This window comes from Polypterus senegalus, chromosome 10 (genome assembly GCF_016835505.1).
Source record: "Polypterus senegalus isolate Bchr_013 chromosome 10, ASM1683550v1, whole genome shotgun sequence".
In the NCBI taxonomy this organism is placed as follows: Eukaryota; Metazoa; Chordata; class Cladistia; order Polypteriformes; family Polypteridae; genus Polypterus; species Polypterus senegalus.
Window position 1 is genome coordinate 122,655,718 of NC_053163.1, and position 20,576 is coordinate 122,676,293.

At 37.6% G+C, this 20,576-nt stretch overlaps 1 protein-coding gene across 6 annotated transcripts in view; it reads right to left on the reverse strand.

Moving 5' to 3' along the window:
• Positions 1 to 20,576, reverse strand: part of klhl13 (kelch-like family member 13) — a 167,618-nt gene that overhangs the window by 72,449 nt on the left and 74,593 nt on the right. For all 6 annotated transcript variants that reach the window (XM_039766509.1, XM_039766508.1, XM_039766504.1 and 3 more), the window contains one exon: positions 1,454 to 1,595. In XM_039766509.1, the coding sequence (XP_039622443.1) occupies positions 1,454 to 1,595 (142 nt within the window). The remainder of the gene's footprint in view (positions 1 to 1,453; positions 1,596 to 20,576) is intronic.

Here is a 20,576-nt window from a genome sequence, read left to right on the forward strand (position 1 = left end):
AGTGGCTGCTACACCCTCTATCTTTGTCACATAGGTTAATGGCTCAGAGGCCATCATCAAATAAAAACAGCAGCTGTATGGACCTCTACTAAGAGCTGCATCTTCATCCTTAAGAAATTTATTTTGTGCAATCACACTATTTTAATGTCAAAATTCTCTCCTTTGCAACTTGGATCTTTCATAAAGAACCTACAGAGAGGTAAGAACAATCTCTGCCAATTACTTGTCAAATCTTGTCAGATTTTGATTTTCTTCTTTATTGACTGCCATTGTCGCAACCTACAATGCAATATATGTAGACTTTTCAGTAACCTCAGTGAACTGGGTACAAAATAAAATATTTGCTCTAGCCTCTAACTCTTTCATCACCGCCTAAAAGTTATTTGGAAAGTAATTATTAATTTTTTTCTTGTACTTAGGAATGGCAAGTAAATACCAAGTTAACAGAGTTAATCATGGGTGACTGAATGCAGATTACATGCATTATATACTACAATATGGTGCAATGATTTCAGTTTATAAGGAAGGAAGAACGGTGGCCAGGCCAGGAGATGGGAAAGTGAAGGTTTTCAGGTTATGGCGGAGCAGAGCTAAACTAGCGATTCATTCTGAGACCATTGCTTTTTGTGGTAGAGATGGAGGTAGTGAACAGAGAAGATTGCGAATGATTGCTACAGGAGCTTTTATAACCCAATTCCATTATTTAGATAACAAATAATGAAGCAGAATTGAAGAAAAAAAATGCAGAAATGGAAAGCTAGTTTGGAAGCAAAAAGCCGCAAGGTAAACCCACGAAAGACCATGGAAATATCTATAGACATAGATGCAGGAGGCACGGATGAAGTGGGTGCATGGCTTTACTGTGTGCAAGGTAAAGATGTTGGTAGATGCTTGATCCAACGCATGCTTTGTTGAAAGTGGACACATAACATTTGCAGTGGTGTCAAGGATAGTTTGAAGGTAGCAAGTGCACCCTTTCTTAATAGAAAGTGTGCGAGAGAGATACACAATACTGATGTACTAAATATAAATTAAGATACTGTATCTACAATGGAGTTATTCTAGAGAAAGCAAGCAAGTTCTGATATTTAAGTGCTGAGTGCTGCTTGGTGAGTACAGATGGAGGTGTAAGCACAGCAGTAGTCAGGGTATGAGGTTAATGCAAGAAATTCTGGGAGTTTTCCCTCATTCTGTCTTTTAATGTAGTATCTCAGGCACTGAAGGGAAAGTTTCTAAAAGGCATTTGACAAATAGTATACATTATGGGAGTGGCACACGGCCATTAAAGTTTTAGATTTTAAATATTTTATTTAAAAAAACTGTTGTGTGTCATGTTCATTTTTTATTTTGTACTGTAACATGTGAGAGAATATTACATATAAAGTATATGCAGATTTTCAAACATTTATCTTTAGTAGTAAAGATACCATTTATTGTTTATTTGTGAAATTACCTGCAAAACAACAGAACTATGGGTGTTACTGGTGAAAAAACGTGTATTGCCAGTCTTTGAAGCCTGAAGATGGGAAGAAACACCCATATCGCCACTCCCAAGGGAAACTTTCATATGAGGATCGTCCTCTTCCACTAAAGATCTGAAAGAAAAATAATAATAATAACAGTACTAATAAATAAAGATAATTCAAGGGTGAAGGAAAAAGTCATAAAACATTAATTTTGCAAGGAAATATGTAAACTATACTCAAACAATATATAAGGCCTTTATTTTTACTCATTTTTGACTATTTTAAACAATAAAAATTCAATTACATTAGTAGAATGTCAAATCATTACAAAAGGACTTGGAGATCATAATTTCTTACATCACACTGTAGTTTTATCTTCTAGTAAAACAATTCAAAATACTCATAATTTTCAAAGGTTTGCCCATTAGATGCTTTGTAAAGGTAACAATGCATAAAAATCACAATATCTAATAAAACCATCCATCCATCCATTGTCTAACCCGCTTAATCCGAATAGGGTCACGGGAGTCTGCTGGAGCCAATCCCAGCCAACACAGGGCACAAGGCAGGAACCAATCCTGGGCAGGGTGCCAACCCACCGCAGTCTAATAAAACCAAATTTTAAAATTAACAACGATGAACATTTTGGGGGAAAAAAAAAATCCATATACACTAAAAGCAATCAACAAAATACATACTTCGATTTGGCTGAACATGGTGTAATTCTGTTAAAATCTGTGCATAGCACACATCTGTCTGAACCAATATACATGGCAAAAAGTTTCCTTATTTGTCAGATAGCTTGAAATATACAGTTACTCCTAATCCTATAATAGCATTATCAGGAGTGACACAAGATGGAACAAGATTAGCATTATCATCGCCATTTTTGTTCCACTTTTCCTGGTGAGGGTGGCAGTAGTAACAGGCTGAGCTAATCTGACAAGAGCTATTGTGCAGAAAGATAAATGAGAAACTTAGATGATAGGTAGGTAATGATAGCTCTTTGGATACATGTGGATATTCAAAATCATGTAAAAATGACAAATCCTCTATGTCAGAACTGGCCATAATGTTATAATAATTCAAACTGTTTGTGTGTGAGGTGCACCACCTCTTTTAGTTTTTTGCTGTTTACATTCTTGGCTCAATGCATCATGCACAGTTGTATTCACTGAATGCAGTGAATGTTTAAATAATGTGCTCAGTTTTTAAAATGGAAAGTATAATTGTTTGTATGTTTATAGTTTAAGCAGATTGTGCTTTAGTATTATTGTGACCTGGAGTAAGTGGAATGGGTTAACAAAATTCCTACAACTTTAAATTAATAGTTTAAGCATTGCTTTAAACAACCCGATAAGGATAATAACACACTGATAAAATTATAGAAAAAACTCCACATATGTTATTTGATTTAATAGGTGGTTCCTTCTCATGGATCTTAAGATCAAGCAATACACATACAACTGCTCATATTGTTATACCTCTTGTAAGTTCCAAAATTTCAAAAGTCTAATAAAACGCATCTTTTGGCAAGGTTAAACATGAACTTCATACTCGGAGCTCAGAAATCAATAATTTATTGTTTCAAGATATTTGCCCAAGGAGGCCCAGTATAGAAATTATACATACTGTATTGTAAAATCTATACATACACTCATTTCTTTTACACTCCACTTTCTCATCACCACCTCCACAGTCTAACAGCTTTCCTTGGGTGTCTTAGCTACTTCTAAAGCTTCTCCGTAATTAATCCCTGGTTCTCGGGTATCCTCATGGAAAGCACAGAAAGCATCACACAGTTGATAGGGCTTTAGACTGCATTAGGGATTCTCCGATCTATCGACTGCTGATCGAAATGGGCCTATTTTCACTAAAAAAAAAAAAAAAACTTGTTTGGTGATCAGTTAAAAAGGCAGATCACAAAGCCAATATTTTCAGCCCCTGCTTTTGTAAGCTTTATGGTAATTTAGCTGCAGTGCACCTTTATGCAATGTGTAGTGTAGTTGAGCCAGAACATGTCATTTTGTTTTCTTTTTCAGCAAACTTCTTGCAGTGTAAACAAAGAGCAGCGAGTGGAAGTTTGTTTGATCAGTGAAGAGAGATGATTATTATATTAGCTTTTACGTTAAAGAAAGCAGAGTAATAAACTGGAAAAAAATAATTAAAGTCATCCTGTGCAACTAGACAAACAGCAGGAAAAGCTACTTTAATGGATTCAGACATTTTTATTTTGTCCTTTAAATTAAAACAGACACCGCTTGAGTTTGTAGAGTGAACTTGTTTAAAATGCAGCAGTGTATACTTTTAATTGGAAAAATAAAAAATAAAGACGAGTTTGAAACTGCTGCTTAGTAAACCATATGCTTTTTTTCAAGATTTGGACTGTGTTTATTATTTTTTGCTGCATGCCATACAGCACATGATTTGGTAAGAAACAATTACTACATACTAATAATCCATATTTTATAATTACACCACAAGAATTATGAATGTCTACTTGATACACTGAAGAAAAAGCCCACCTGTATAAATATAGTAAATATATATTTTAACAGCAAAAGCTGTAAAGCAATTATTGTATCGAAAATTATTAAAATGTATAAGTGCATGTATGTTTACATTTAAGCAGTATTTAATTGCCAATATGAATTAATTGATTGTGTGAGAATAGTTTGAATAGTTTTCACTATTTTTCCAACAATTTTTTTTAATTAAGCCTTGTTTCAGATAGGTACATTACAGAAATAAAACAAAATTTGACATTCAGCAATTATGAGAAGTATGTTATTTTCTGTTATGCCATACCAGTAATGGTGGACTGAATGATAACGTGCAGTGAATACACTTGATTTATAGTTTTCATACTCTTTCTCTGCATGTTTAGCATTCGTTTGCTCAGAGGTTGATGCACTTGCTGCTTCCTAAGAAGCTCTTCTTTTCTCCGCCCTAGCGGCCCACTTCTCTTTTTTTGTCTGCATCTTTTCACATTAAACCTGATTAAGTCAGTGTTTGTGTTGCAATTACTTGGTACGTTTTCTTTAATTTTTCACTTAAGCTGGTACTTACTGTAAGTGTTCAATCAACCTCAAGAATGATTAAGATATGAAGAGGTAGAGAAAGTGACGGCAATGGTGGTAGCAATGATACCCTCTATCTATCTGCCTCAAGAATGATTTAAGATATTGGAGAGGTAGGGGAAGTGACGGCAAAGGTGGGAGGTAATGAGAACGGTGCCCATACGCATGCACCACACAGCCGCCCTGCTGCGTGATGACGAGAGTTGATTCTACAATAAAATGAAATAAAAATAAAAAGAGTAATAAAAATCATCACCCCGAAAGCAGACAGTAGAGGTCACGTAGTAACAAAGTTTCAGTCAATAGGTCAAACAGATTGTGAGCTATAGGTGATTTAAAATCCTGGACATACAAACAAATAGCCATGGTTGCATATTATAGAAGATGTACTATGGATAAATATTTTTGTACATATTAGTTCAAGTATGTATTTTAAGGAAATGTTATTTTATTTACTATCTTATAGTTACAAACTTTTCAAATCAGGTCCACTCAATTTGTCAACATTTGACATGCCACTTTAAAAAAAAAAAATGCACAGTGTTAGCTGAATGTTTATGTTGCTGTTAATAAAAGCACTGGTCATCTAAAAATATAATGAGGAAGAAATACTTAAAGATCATTAGGATGTAACATTTAGTACATGCAGTAACTCCATTTATAAAGCACAAATAGGCTCACCATGCCTCGAGTTATATATAGATTGGTACTGGCGTCCCATCTTTTACACACAAGGACCAGAAAGGCACCTATCAAATTAAGGATAAGTGGATTTTGGAGAAGGGGGGACTGTAGGAAGAGGGCAGGGTGTGTGGACTAAAGTAACAAGTGCATTTAATGTGTTTAATTAATTATAAACAATTTTGTATGGGTTTCACCTATGCATTACTGGTATGTGAACTGCCCCAGTTCCACATTTCTCTTCAATAGGGCTGTCAAATTTTACAAACATTGGATTAAAATACTGCTATTAAAAATAAGCATTTGAATATATTCAAATTTCCACTACATATATGTTTGTACTTAATGTTTCTTTAAATGCATTATTATTAATATTTTTACTTTTTATTCCTCATTACAGTGGATCTGCAAAGCATGCAGTACTTATGACTCATGCACTGTGCAGTCTGCACTTGAAAAACCACACCCTTCACATAATTGAAATTATTTTTTCTTTGCATGGAAAGTGACATGATCAAAAAGCAAGGATGTCAAATTGAATATCATTATTTAAATTTAATTCAAATCTACAAGTAAATTTTTTAATCCACAGCTGGCATAGGAAACAATTCATTTTTATAACTCAGGTTGCACATTGTCATTGCATAGTAATCTACGAAACAACAGAAATAAAAGGTGGAAATTCTCATTTTCTGAAAGACTTATTCTGCCAACATGTGTGTAATTCTGTGACTTTTTCTCACTTGAATGCTCTTCTTAACTTTACTTATAAAGCATGTTTTAATTACATTTAAAAATCCACATTTACAGTCTTGCATTTCAATGTACTATAATTGTAAAAATATTCCATCCATTTTCAAATTTAGATCTTTAGTACTATAATGAAAGAACTGTACTGTCACTCTTATAGGTTTATCTTTTTTTATATATGGTCCAATTTATTTAATGGTAGTTTAATATGTAATGAAGGGTTTTCTTAATCTTTTGTTTATCACCTCAATCTTTTATTTGCCAACACCTTGATCACCAACTGTAAATAAACATGTTTTCTTTAGCCATACTGCGTCTACAAAAATTTGATACAGCAATAAACATAAGCGAATCACAAAGATGACCATCTATGAATGCTTAACCACTTTAAAAATTTTGTTCCGTTCTCTACCTGTTTCTATGATCACTACAAAAAAGATTCTTTGTGGTATCTATCCACAATGCTATTAACTCAGTCATACAAAAATATTTAAGCTGGCATTTACAGTACAGGCCAAAAGTTTGGACACACCTCCTCATTCAATGTGTTTTCTTTATTTTCATGACCATTTACAGCACTCCATCACTCTCCTTCTAGGTCAAATAGCCCTTACACAGCCTGGAGGTGTGTTTGGGGTCATTGTCCTGTTGAAAAAAAAATGATCGTCCAACTAACCGGACTTCTGCACAACACAACTGCTGGTCCCAACCCCACTGATAAAGCAAGAAATTCCACTAAATAACCCTGATAAGGCACACCTGTGAAGTGAAAACCATTTCAGGTGACTACCTGTTGAAGCTCATCGAGAGAATGCCAAGAGAGTGCAAAGCAGTAATCAGAGCAAAGGGTGGCTATTTTGAAGAAACTAGAATATAAAACATGTTTTCAGTTATTTCACCTTTTTTTGTTAAGTACATAACTCCACATGTGTTCATTCATAGTTTTGATGCCTTCAGTGAGAATCTACCAATGTAAATGGTCATGAAAATAAAGAAAACACATTGAATGAGGAGGTGTGTCCAAACTTTTGGCCTGTACTGTATATCTGCTGGAGATTTGAATGACAATGAATGAAGTTTCTAATTGAGATGGAGAAGTTTCTAATGGTTTCTAATGTCTTTTGCATACAATATTTAGCGATTCCTTCAACTTTATTTTTTGGAGGTTTTGATGATGTCAGCAGCAGTTCTAGAGATTACCATTACACCTCTGGCAAGTACGCAAGTGAATTTTTATGGTATTCAAAAATTTGGAAAGTACTATGTCTGAATTTTTCTTTTCTGTAAGTATTACTATTGTTTGGTGTTCCATCAAGGCCAGCTTTAGGCTTCTTTTTTTTTTAGTCATTGTGATGCAACAAACAGAAAACAACTAAAACAAACTACTTGTTAGCAGATTACACTGCTTAAAGTCCCCTGAAACTGGTCATTGCACTTACACACAAAATTTTTTTTATTTCAAAATATTGTAACTTGTACAAAGCGAAAAAAAAGCTGGTAGTGGGAAGATTGCCTCATTAGCAAGTCCAATTTCAGATAATTATGCATACAGCAAAAAAAATATTTACTTTGACTTAATGTTCCCTCTAATTACAGATGGAACTGTATATACAGTATTTACAAATGTCTGACCAGTATTTACAGTATCTATATATATATAATTCACTAAGGCAAGACAACCATGAAAAGCATGCCGGAAGGGGCGTGGATTCACTAAGCCGCCGACAAGTGAGACACTTATGGCGCACACAGGTAGGAGCCACGCCCACCAACTCCAAGACCACTGGATACGACGACAACTCGCTGGGCCACGCCCACCAACTCGGACGCGACGACACAGAAAAAATGGCGTCATTTATGTTCGTCTGTCGTAGAGGCCACATGCAGTGCAGGTCAGGTTAATGTCATGTACCTCCGAGCTACGTTGACTGTTCATAGAGGCATGTTTCTCGCGGAGGTGAATCGTCATATGCAGCGTGTGAAACGGTTTGCGAGGGGTATCCCATGGGATCCTTAAAACAATCCTTTAAAACTGAGGTTAAAGCACAATGAAGGAATCAGTCTTTAAAAACCAATAAGCCCTGTGCCTCTGTTTCATTACCGTATCACCTGCTTCACCAATGCAGGCCCTGCAACAGTCGAGACGCTCTGTCAGCAGCTGACCTTCTCTGTGCCTGACCGGTTCACACAGAGGCAGCGCAAGAGAAAGCCGCGCCAGAGACAGACAGAGGCACACACACAGGCAGCTGGTGGGCGGCTCTCCGTGAGTTTCTCTTGCGAGCGGACACATAACCAGGCGGTGTGTATGCTTCGAGAACGAGGCTGGACGCGGCTTGCAACCGGGCACATGAGCAGGCAGTGTGTATGCTTCAAGTGCAAGGGTGGACGCGACAGGACCATCTAGGAAAAATCATGTCGCGGATGTGATTCGCTGTATGCAGTGTGTAAAACAGTTTGCGAGGGGTGTCCCTGTGTCTTTCCAGAAGTGTTCAACCATCAATAAATAATTATGCGCCGTTTGTTATGCCGCGTCAATAAATAATTATGCGCCGTTTGTTATTCCGCGGGTTCACTATTGTGTTGTATTTTGCTCTCTCCAGAGTTCTACCTTTTCATTCACTTACTGTTGTATTCTCACACTAACCTGTTTTAGACAACCGTGTCTTTCCAGAAGTGTTTACCATTCAATAAATAATTATGCATGAGACTGAGCGTGTGTCTAGGCGTGGGTAAGCCGTTGAACCCCATTCGGGCTGCAAACCGTGGAATTGCCACTAAGTGCGACTCATACGCTCCCACTGTTTTCGTCCCTACCCTTTGTACACACCCCCCTCCCACACGTTGACTGTTAATAGAGGCATGTTTCTCGCGGGGGAATCGCCATATGCAGCGTGTAAAACTGTTTGCGAGGGGTATCCCATGGGATCATTAAAACATTCCTTTACAACTGAGGTTAAAACACAATGAAGTGAGCAGTCTTTAAAAGCGTTTCGGTTTCGACGCGCGACGCGTGCAGCATAGCAAAGTGTTGTACACGCTACATACAGCAATTCGCATCCGCGACAAACATGCATCTTCTTAGATACTCCTGCACTTTGTACACACCCCCCTCCCACCTCGCTACGCCGCACGGACGATTGTGTGTTGGTTCGTTCTGTGCATTGTTACAATGTTGCTTTTCTTGCTGATTTATTACATTACCGATTTTGCAAATGTTAAATTTTCTCCCTGTGCTTAAAAATGATTACAAAACCGGCCTGATTATGCGGCGTATGGTAAGCCGCGGGTTGGCTAGTATAAAGTATTTTAATGAGATACTAAGTTACACAGCAATGCGCATGATGCAACAGATGTCAGTTAATAAACAGGTTTTGTTTAACTGTCATTTTTTTCCACCTTTTTTGAGTGTGCAAAAGTTACCATAACATTAATATATTTATTTACAGCTCATTTTAAATTAATCAAATTCATAACTAAATATGAGAACACTAGAAATTGCACTCCTTTTTCATCACACTCCATACTAACTCTGATAAACCCAACACCCACCCAAACAATGTGAAACTAAGGAGATAATGTTAACATAAGATGGAAACTGGTATTCTTCCCCAGAATTCTGTTGATATGCATTCTGTTTCAAAATACACAAGTCCCTTGCCAGCATTTCTTTCACTAAGAAAATGATGTTAAAAGTCTAGCCTTTGAAAACATTGAGCCGCTTTTCACTGTCAAACTTTACTTGAATGCATTAGGGCAAGACACAGCAGGAAACTGTCGTCCTAATCTATCTAAAAATGTAATTACCCAGAAAGTGCTGCACTATTATGTATTACTCAATTCATAACAAATACAACAATTTCACCATTGTTACTAATTCACAATTATACAAATTTGCTACAGCGCATTGTCAAAATGGCTAGAACAAAATAATTTCTTTAAAATGTTTTCCATATTTATTAAAAAAATATAACAGGTGCAAAAGATTGGGTACCTGAACTAGTATATCATAAAAATTGCACCTAATTTCATATTATTTAAAGAATTTGAAGAATTTGAAGAAAGTATATTTTATGCCTCGCAATGCTCTTGGCAAGCCTAATTAATATTGTTTTTTCCACATTAATGCCACCGCAATAAATAAGCAACAGCTGTGTTCAAAAATACATAAAATAAAATATAAAGGATATATGGAAAGTGTTGCCCACAACTATGCAAAATTACCCAGACACGACATTGATAGCTCATATTGTGTATAGTATTTTAAAATATTTTGGGTGAGTAGGTGAAAGAATGTTCAAATATGATGTATTATCTGTAGAAGATATTTTAAAATGTCAAAATCTGGTTGTGAGCCTGACACTGTGTGTTGTGAAAACCCCTCAGGTCTCTAACACAGACAATAAATACCTTTAAAAAATTCATAATCCATAATTCAAGTATGAAGCTTATAGAAAACTTAAAATGCCATCTCTCTTTAAAGGAAACTTTAGTACCTTTATCATGGTATTAAGAGTAACACCAACTGTTAAAAATGACAAATTAGTACTTCAAATGTTTCAACAGAAACACTGAATGATTTTCATACAGCGTACATAGAGAAACTGTAAATGTGTAATTCATTTCAAGACTGTCTTTTCCTTTTGCATTGCCTTCATGAAATAGGGGTTTTGAAAGTTCAAAACAAAAGCAGAAAAATGCATTGCTAATGAAACTAAAATAAACAGCAAAAAATAAAAATTAGTAAGTAAAAGAGAAATTAAGCAAGCTCAGAGTTTCAGAAGGAGAAATTATTTAAAATGAGAAGCAAATACTGAACAAACCAAATAAACATTTTATCAAAATACTTATAAAAGAAGAAATAAATTAATTGGCTTGGGCAGGTAAAAAAACTTTGAATTTAAAGATTTTAAAGGAGAATCTACAAGGGCAGTGTGAAAGAAATGTAATTGTGTCTGTCCCTACTGATATGAATAAACGAGTTTAGCAAGTTACATGAAACTAACCATTAGGAATCCTGGCTAGTAATTAACTGAGACTTTCAAGTTGCTCTTGCCACTATTAACTCATATTAACAAAGGCTATTTTTCATAAATAAAAATCATGACTAACACATGATCTGCTACAGTATATTCTACAACTGTTCTACGTATCTGTACTGTTCTGTCTTTGGGTCTGATTACAGGTTTTAAAAATATGCATGGCAAAGATGAAATTAAATTGCAAATTATGATATTAAACACATACACACAACAACAGCAGCAGCAAGTGCTAAGGGTTAATCAACACTTCTTAAAAACTATGTGCAGAATTTGCCTTAAAAAAGACTTTATCAAATCTACAATTATGCTAATCTCTTGCACTGTACGTTTAGTTTCAGCAGGTTGAGAGATGATGGAATACTGCAATACAGAACTAAACAATATCAGGTGTTAAATATTTTTTTTTTCCTTTTTCATCTTTAAGGCCATGTCACATTTTTCCAGTGGTTTTCAATAACAAATTTAATTTGCAGTCTGAACTCCTTAGCAGCTCTGACTAAGCAGTCTGTGACTCATCCTGACAAAATCAAACAGGCTTGATTTTGCTTAAGTTGGAGCATGCTCTGCGTATTCAAGAGCTGATAACCACTGAATGTTCAACTGGAAGTACAAGTAGCTGGCAATGTGTGTCAGAGCAAAAAACAAGCCATGAGGTAAAAGAAATTGCTTGTACAGCTTAGAGACTGGATTGTGTCAAAGTACAGATCCATGAAGGCTACAAAAAATCCTGAAGCACTGAAGGTTCCCAAGAGCATGGCTACCTTCATAATTCTTAAATGGAAGACGTTGAGAACTACTTTATCTCTTGGCCAAACTGAGTAATCATGGGACATGGGTGATGGTAAGAGAGATGACCAAGGACCCAACGGTCACTCTGTATGAGCTTCAGAGAACCCGTGTGTAGATGGGAGAAAACTGCAGAAGGACAACCATTAAAGTACAACTCCACAGAAGCCTTTCCTCAGGAAAAAGACATGGAAATATTTTTGGAGTTTGCAAAATGGCACTTAAAGGTTACTCACAGTCTGAGAGTCAAGATTCTTTAGGTGGAACAAACCAAGATTTGCATTACGGCTACAGGAAACCTGTGCAATACCATTAGAATGGTTAAGTATGAAAGTGGAGCATCATCCTGTGGTGCTGTTATTTAGTGGAAGGGATGAGGTAAAGCCAAACTGAGCATAGAATAAAAATTTTCATAATGAAAAGCTGCTCTAGAGCACTCTGGATTGGGCCAAAGGTTCACCTTCCAATAGGATAATGGACCTGAGCACAGAGCAAAGACAACACAGGAGTAGTTTAGGAACAATTCTGGAAATGTCCTTGAGTTGCCAAGACTTGAACATATTGAACATCTAGATAAAGACCTGAATAAAGTATCTATCTATCTATCTATCTATCTATCTAAAACAGCTTTCCACCATTCAACCTGACACAGCTTGACAGATCAGCAAAGAATGGCTGAAAATCTCTAAATCCAGGAGTGCAAAAGCTTATACCATCATACCTAAGAAGACTCCAGGTGGGAATCACTGACAAAGGTGCTTTAACTAAAGCAATGAGGATGTAAAGCTGTGTGCCCATATGATATTTAATTATTATTACTTTTTTTTTTTTTTTTATTCTAAAATCCTGTTTTCACTTGTCATTTTGCACTATTAAGTGGTGCTTCCTGAGGAAAAACAATACATTAAAATGATTTTAGTACAAGGCTTCAACAAGGTAAAAAGAGAAAAAGTAAAGAGGTTAGAATACTTCTTGAATCCACTATATATTGAGTAAAAATTACCGGTTACTGTGTTCTGGTGCTGCGCCTGCCTTCTGCATCTTTCAGATCCTTTATTATTGTATTTGGTTGGGATCCACTAGGAGCCCTTTTCACTCATTCTTTTAGTGAGTATTTTCCTATTGTGATCATAGCTTATTTTCAATTCTTTCATTTTCCTGCACCACTAATTAGACTGAGGTGGATAAGATTCTCTGAAAGTCCCATGCTTCTGATGATAGAGGCAACTCACAATGTACTCTTTTTATGACAGTATCATTGTTAAACTAAAAAAAACATAACCATATACCATACAAGTATTATTGTGGGTTATATTGGGGTTTGGTCCAAACAGTACTTGCTCTGCGAGAAGTGGTCTCCAGATTAAATCTGTCTGATGATACCTGATTTGTGGCCTCAAGTATAGCAGCAAAATAGTAAAGCAATCACAAAATCTCAAGTATCAAATCTTCTTAAACATTTACTTTTTAGACATATTACGAACCAAGTAGTTTCACTTTAATGCTAAACACAATACACAGCCACAAATAACAAGCACACACAACACAGTGCTATAAAATAATGTAAAAATTTGAATTTCAGTAATGTTGTTTCAGCAGTCTTCACTTCAGCTAATTCTGATAAGATGTACAATAAGGGAAGCTAAAGTTTAATGCTGTTGTGATTTTCTATGACAGTAATGCAAAGAATAGTGAATGACTGGGGGAAAAAAATCATCCATACAGCTACTTGCCATAAAAATGAATAAAAAAAAAAAGAATAATATCTAGGCATTCTTTATGGCACAAAAGGCAAAGCTAAAATTGCTGCATACCTAAAGATGATGTTCCACTTGGAAACCGCAACATAACACTAACAACTCCAGGGACAGCACATGGGTTGAGGCGGCAAGGAAATTTCCTCAGACCACACTTTGGTCAGGGTGGCATTTTGGTTATTTTTTTAATATTACAAAATAATAAATACAAAAGTGAAAGTTAACCAAAAATAATAAGTGTTACATTCTTATCATGTGCCTAATGTATATACGGTCTTTAAAAAGAGTAAGAAATATTTTTGTTTTAAAAACTGTAAATGTTGGCAATGACACATTAGCCCTCTGATTTTGGGAAAGGTGATATATACAAATAAAATCTATTATTACTTTCAATGTTATAATTATTACTTTAGTTGATTAAAATGGTCCTTATGAAAAGAAACATCACAGTAGAATTACCCACTGTCAACTTACAAAATTGGGCCAATTAAACTGGATTCAGTCTGAAAAATATATGCACATATATACCTTGTTATATAATCTCATAACCATGATTATTTTTAATTGTATTGTAATTAAATTTTCCATACCGGATCAGTCGAGCTCCGGGTTAACAACCACCGCCACCAGTACTGTTAGCCAACAGGGTGCTGGTGGAAATTGGGCTACTGTTAGCCGAAGAAGGAGGAGAAAAAGAGGGAGTAAGACGTGTCTGGAGGCAGGAGGAGAGGAAGAAAGTAAAGAGAGTGGAACTGTGGGTATGAACTTTGAATGTTGGCAGTATGACTGGTAAGGGAAGAGAGATAGCAGATATGAGGGAGAGAAGGAGAGTTGATATACAGTGCATCCGGAAAGTATTCACAGTGCATCACTTTTTCTACATTTTGTTATGTTACAGCCTTATTCCAAAATGGATTAAATTCATTTTTTTCCTCAGAATTCTACACACAACACCCCATAATGACAATGTGAAAAAAGTTTACTTTAGATTTTTGCAAATTTATTAAAAATAAAAAAATTGAGAAAGCACATGTACATAAGTATTCACAGCCTTTGCCATGAAGCTCAGAATTGAGCTCAGGTGCATCCTGTTTCCCCTGATCATCCTTGAGATTTTTCTGCGGCTTAATTGGAGTCTACCTGTGGTAAATTCAGTTGATTGGACATGATTTGGAAAGGCACACACCTGTCTATATAAGGTCCCACAGTTGACAGTTCATGTCAGAGCACAAACCAAGCATTAAGTCAAAGGAATTGTCAGTAGACCTCCAAGATAGGATTGTTTTGAGGCACAAATCTGGGGAAGGTTACAGAAAAAACGTCTGCTGCTTTCAAGGTCCGAATGAGCACAGTGGCCTCCATCATCTGTAAGTGGAAAAAGTTCGAAACCACCAGGACTCTTCCTAGAGCTGGCCGGCCATCTAAACTGAGCGATCGGGGGAGAAGGGTTTTAGTCAGGGAGGTAACCAAGAACCCGATGGTCACTCTGTCAGAGCTCCAGAGGTCCTCTGTGAAGAGAGAAGAACCTTCCAGAAGGACAACCATCTCTGCAGCAATCCACCAATCAGGCCTGTATGGCCAGACGGAAGCCACTCCTTAGTAAATGGCACATGGCAGCCCGCCTGGAGTTTGCCAAAAGGCACCTGAAGGACTCTCAGACCATGAGAGACAAAATTCTCTGGTCTGATGAGACAAAGATTGAACTCTTTGGTATGAATGCCAGGTGTCACATTTGGAGGAAACCAGGCACCGCTCATCACCAGGACAATACCATCCCTACAGTGAAGCATGGTGGTGGCAGCATCATGTTGTGGGGATGTTTTTCAGCGGAAAGAACTGGGAGACTAGTCAGGATAATGGGAAAGATGACTGCAGCAATGTACAGAGACATCCTGGACGAAAACCTGCTACAGAGCGCTCTTCACTTCAGACTGGGACGACGGTTCATCTTTCAGCAGGACAACGACCCTAAACACACAGCCAAGATAGCAAAGGAGTGGCTTCAGAACAACTCTGTGAATGTCCTTGAGTGGCCCAGCCAGAACCCAGACTTGACTCCGATTGAACGTCTTTGGAGAGATCTTAAAATGGCTGTGCACCGACGCTTCCCATCCAACCTGATGGAGCTTGAGAGGTGCTGCAAAGAGGAATGGGCAAAACTGCCCAAGGATAGGATCATATTCAAAAAGACTTGAGGCTGTAATTGCTGCCAAAGGTGCATTGACAAATTATTGAGCAAAGGCTGTGAATACTTATGTACATGTGATTTCTCAGATTTTTTATTTTTAATAAATTTGCAAAAACCTCAAGTAAACTTTTTTCATGTTGTCATTATGGGGTGTTGTGTGTAGAATTTTGGAATAAGGCTGTAACATAAAATGTGGAAAAAGTGATGCGCTGTGCATACTTTCTGGATGCACTGTATTGTGCGTGCAAGAGACTAAATGGAAGGTGAGTAAGGCCAGGTGGATTGGAGGTGAATTCAAATTGTTCTGTCATGGTGTGGATGGGAGGAGAAATGGGGTAGGAGTTAATCTGAAGGAACAGTATGACAAGAGTGTTTTGGAGGTGAAAAGAGTGTCAGGCAGAGTAATGATTATGAAGCTGGAAATTGGAAGTGTGATGATGAATGTAATTATTGCATATGCACCGCAAGCTGGGTGTGCAATGGGTGAGAAAGAAGACTTTTGGAGTGAGTTGGATGAAGTGATGAACAGTGTGCCCAAGGTACAGAAAGTGGTGATTGGAGTGGATTTTAATGGGCATGTTGGTGAAAGGAACAGTGGAGACGAGGAGGTGATGGGTAGGTATGGTGTCAAGGAGAGGAATGAAGAAGGTCAGAGGATAGTGGATTTTGCCAAAAGGATAGACATGGCTGTGGTTAGTACGTATTTTAAGAAGTGGGAGGAACATAAGGTTACATACAGGAGGAAGTGGAGGAAGAGGCACACAGGTAGATTACATCATATGCAGAGGAGTTGATCTGAAGGAGATTGAAGACTGCAAAGTGGTGGCAGGGGAAAGTGTAGTTAAGCAGCATAGGATGGTGGTCCGCAGGATGACGTTGGAGAGCAAAAAGAGGAAGAGAGTGAGGGCAGAGCCAAGGATCAAATGGTGGAAGTTGAAAAGGGAAGACTGCAAGGTTGAGTTTAGGGAGGAGGTGAGACAGGCACTGAATGGCAGCGAAGAGTTACCAGAAAGCTGGGAAACTACAGCAGATGTAGTAAGGGTGACAGTAAGAAGGGTGTTTGGCGTGACATCTGGAAATAGGAAGGAGGAAAAGGAAACCTGGTGGTGGAATTAGGAAATACATGAGAGTATACAGGGGAAGAGGATGGCAAAGAAGAAGTGGGATAGTCAGAGAGATGCAGAAGACAAGAGTACAAGGAGATAAGGCGTAGGTGAAGAGAGAGGTGGCGAAGGTGAAAGAAAAGGCGTATGATGAGTTGTATGAGAGATTGGACACTAAGGAGGGAGAAAAGGACCTGTACCGATTGGCTAGACAGAGGGACCGAGCTGGGAAAGATGTGCAGCAGGTTAGGGTCATAAAGGATAAAGATGGAAACGTACTCACAGGCGAGGAGAGTGTGTTGAGCAAATGGAAAAAGAGTAATTTGAGAGGCTGATGAATGAAGAGAATGAGAGAGAGAAGAGGCTGGATGATGTGGAGATAGTGAATCAGGAAGTGCAACGGATTAGCAAGGAGGAAGTAAGGACAGCTATGAAGAGGATGAAAAATGGAAAGGCCATTGGTCCAGATGACATACCTATGGAAGCTATATCGCGCTTCGACTTTCACGGCTTCACTCTATCGCGGATTTTAAATTTAAACACATCTAAATATATATCACTGATTTTTCGCTGGTTCGCGGCTTTCTGTGGACAATGTGTCTTTTAATTTATGGTACATGCTTCCTCAGTTTGTTTGCCCAGTTGATTTCATACAAGGGACGCTATTGGCGGATGGCTTAGAAGCTACCCAATCAGAGCATGTATTACATATTAACTAAAACTCCTCAATGATATAAGATATGCTTCCCACGCGGAGCTTGATTGTTTGCTTCTCTCTATCTCTCTCACTCTCTCTGCCTGTCAGAGGGGTGTGAGCAGAGGGGATGTTTGCACAGAGACTGTTTGCCTAGAAGATACGGACGCTCCACTACACAATGCCGCTTTATCGCGGTGCTTCTGCATACTTAAAACCACATATTGATTTTTTGGGCGGGTGAGCAAGCGAGCGAGAGAAGGAGAGAGAGAGAAGAACCATCAGCTCAGTTGTGATCACATGACGCTCAGCAGACAAAGTGTATCCATACTACTCGTATTGCAAGACCTCACTCGTTTATCAAGTCAAAATTTATTAAAAATTTTTGTTCATCTTGCAAAACACTCGTACACCAAGTTACCCGTAAACCGAGGTTCCACTGTGTATATATATATATATATATATATATATATATATATATATATATATACACACAGTTATACAGTGGTGTGAAAAACTATTTGCCCCCTTCCTGATTTCTTATTCTTTTGCATGTTTGTCACACAAAATGTTTCTGATCATCAAACACATTTAACCATTAGTCAAATATAACACAAGTAAACACAAAAAGCAGTTTTTAAATGATGGTTTTTATTATTTAGGGAGAAAAAAAATCCAAACCTACATGGCCCTGTGTGAAAAAGTAATTGCCCCTTGTTAAAAATAACCTAACTGTGGTGTATCACACCTGAGTTCAATTTCCATAGCCACCCCCAGGCCTGATTACTGCCACACCTGTTTCAATCAAGAAATCACTTAAATAGGAGCTGCCTGACACAGAGAAGTAGACCAAAAGCACCTCAAAAGCTAGACATCATGCCAATATCCAAAGAAATTCAGGAACAAATGAGAACAGAAGTAATTGAGATCTATCAGTCTGATAAAGGTTATAAAGCCATTTCTAAAGCTTTGGGACTCCAGCGAACCACAGTGAGAGCCATTATCCACAAATGGCAAAAACATGGAACAGTGTTGAACCTTCCCAGGAGTGACCGGGCGACCAAATTTACCCAAGAGCGCAGAGACGACTCATCCGAGAGGTCACAAAAGACACAAGGACAACGTCTAAATAACTGCAGGCCTCACTTGCCTCAATTAAGGTCAGTGTTCACGACTCCACCATAAGAAAGAAAGAGACTGGGCAAAAACAGCCTGCATGGCAGATTTCCAAGACGCAAACCACTGTTAAGCAAAAAGAACATTAGGGCTCGTCTCAATTTTGCTAAGAAACATCTCAATGATTGCCAAGACTTTTGAGAAAATACCTTGTGGACTGATGAGACAAAAGTTGAACTTTTGGAAGGCAAATGTCCCGTTACATCTGGCGTAAAAGGAACACAGCATTTCAGAAAAAGAACATCATACCAACAGTAAAATACAGTGGTGGTAGTGTGATGGTCTGGGGTTGTTTTGCTGCTTCAGGACCTGGAAGGCTTGCTGTGATAGATGGAACCATGAATTCTACTGTCTACCAAAAAATCCTGAAGGAGAATGTCCGGCCATCTGTTCGTCAACTCAAGCTGAAGCGATCTTGGGTGCTGCATCAGGACAATGACCCAAAACACACCAGCAAATCCACCTCTGAATGGCTAAAGAAAATCAAAATGAAGACTTTGGAGTGGGCTAGTCACAGTCCTGACCTGAATCCAATTGAGATACTATGGCATGACCTTAAAAAGGCGGTTCATGCTAGAAAACCCTCAAATAAAGCTGAATTACAACAATTCTGCAAAGATGAGTGGGCCAAAATTCCTCCAGAGCTGTAAAAGACTCATTGCAAGTTATCGCAAACGCTTGATTGCAGTTATTGCTGCTAAGGGTAGCAATTACTTTTTCACACAGGGCCATATAGGTTTGGATTTTTTTTTCTCCCTAAATAATAAAAATCATCATTTAAAAACTGCATTTTGTGTTTACTTGTTTTATATTTGACTAATGGTTAAATGTGTTTGATGATCAGAAACATTGTGTGTGACAAACATGCAAAAGAATAAGAAATCAGGAAGGAGGCAAATAGTTTTTCACACCACTGTGTATATATATATATATATATATATATATATATATATACACACACACACACACACACACACACACACACATACTGTTTGGGGCGCGAGCAACTGTTGCTGGGGGTGCCAGAATCCATCAAGGAAGAAAAATGAAAAATATTATTTGTACAAAACCTTTAAATAAATAAATGGGCAAAATCTTTAAATAATTAAATGGGCAGGCTATATCAGTGCAATACGCTGTTTGTTAAAACGGATGACTCCCGCTCTTACATGCAAGTCTGCGTGGATATTATGAACTATTGTAGCTGTTCAAGTTCTATTCAAATTTTAAATAGAAAGAATTTTTATTTAGTCGACAGAAATATCTTTGGTAGGAATGTAAGTTAAATGTAGGCATCATTGCATACATTTTTCTTAACCATACAAATGTAAAGAGTAAATTCGCCTTACATTACAACCAAAGATATTTGTGTCGACTAAATAGAACTTGAAAAGATATATTTTTTCGAATGTAATCGCGCAATTCAGATCAAGTTGACGCGCACTACATCGAGCCCGCGTGCTATTGTGGTTTCGCCTGCATGCCTCAATAAGTCACCCTCCCCTCACTCTTACTTTTTTACTGTTCATCTAATGAATACACTGAGTATGGCTTTACCAAAACAATCATTGATGGCGAATAAAGTATCCATTATTCATAAAGCTTCAATTGGTGATCTGTCTTTCTGCGTTAACCTCATATTTTTTCATACGTCTCAAACCAAGGGGATGCGAGGGTAAAATGAATCGGGGAGCACGCGTACATACTCAGTGCACCCCCTCTCGGGAATTGAACCTCGGAGGACGGTGCTAGAGGTGAAGCCTCTACCATTGAGCCACGGCGTGTGGTTTGTCTATTTGAGAGTATGTAGATCGGGGTATATATATATACATATATATACCCACGCTTCGCAGCGG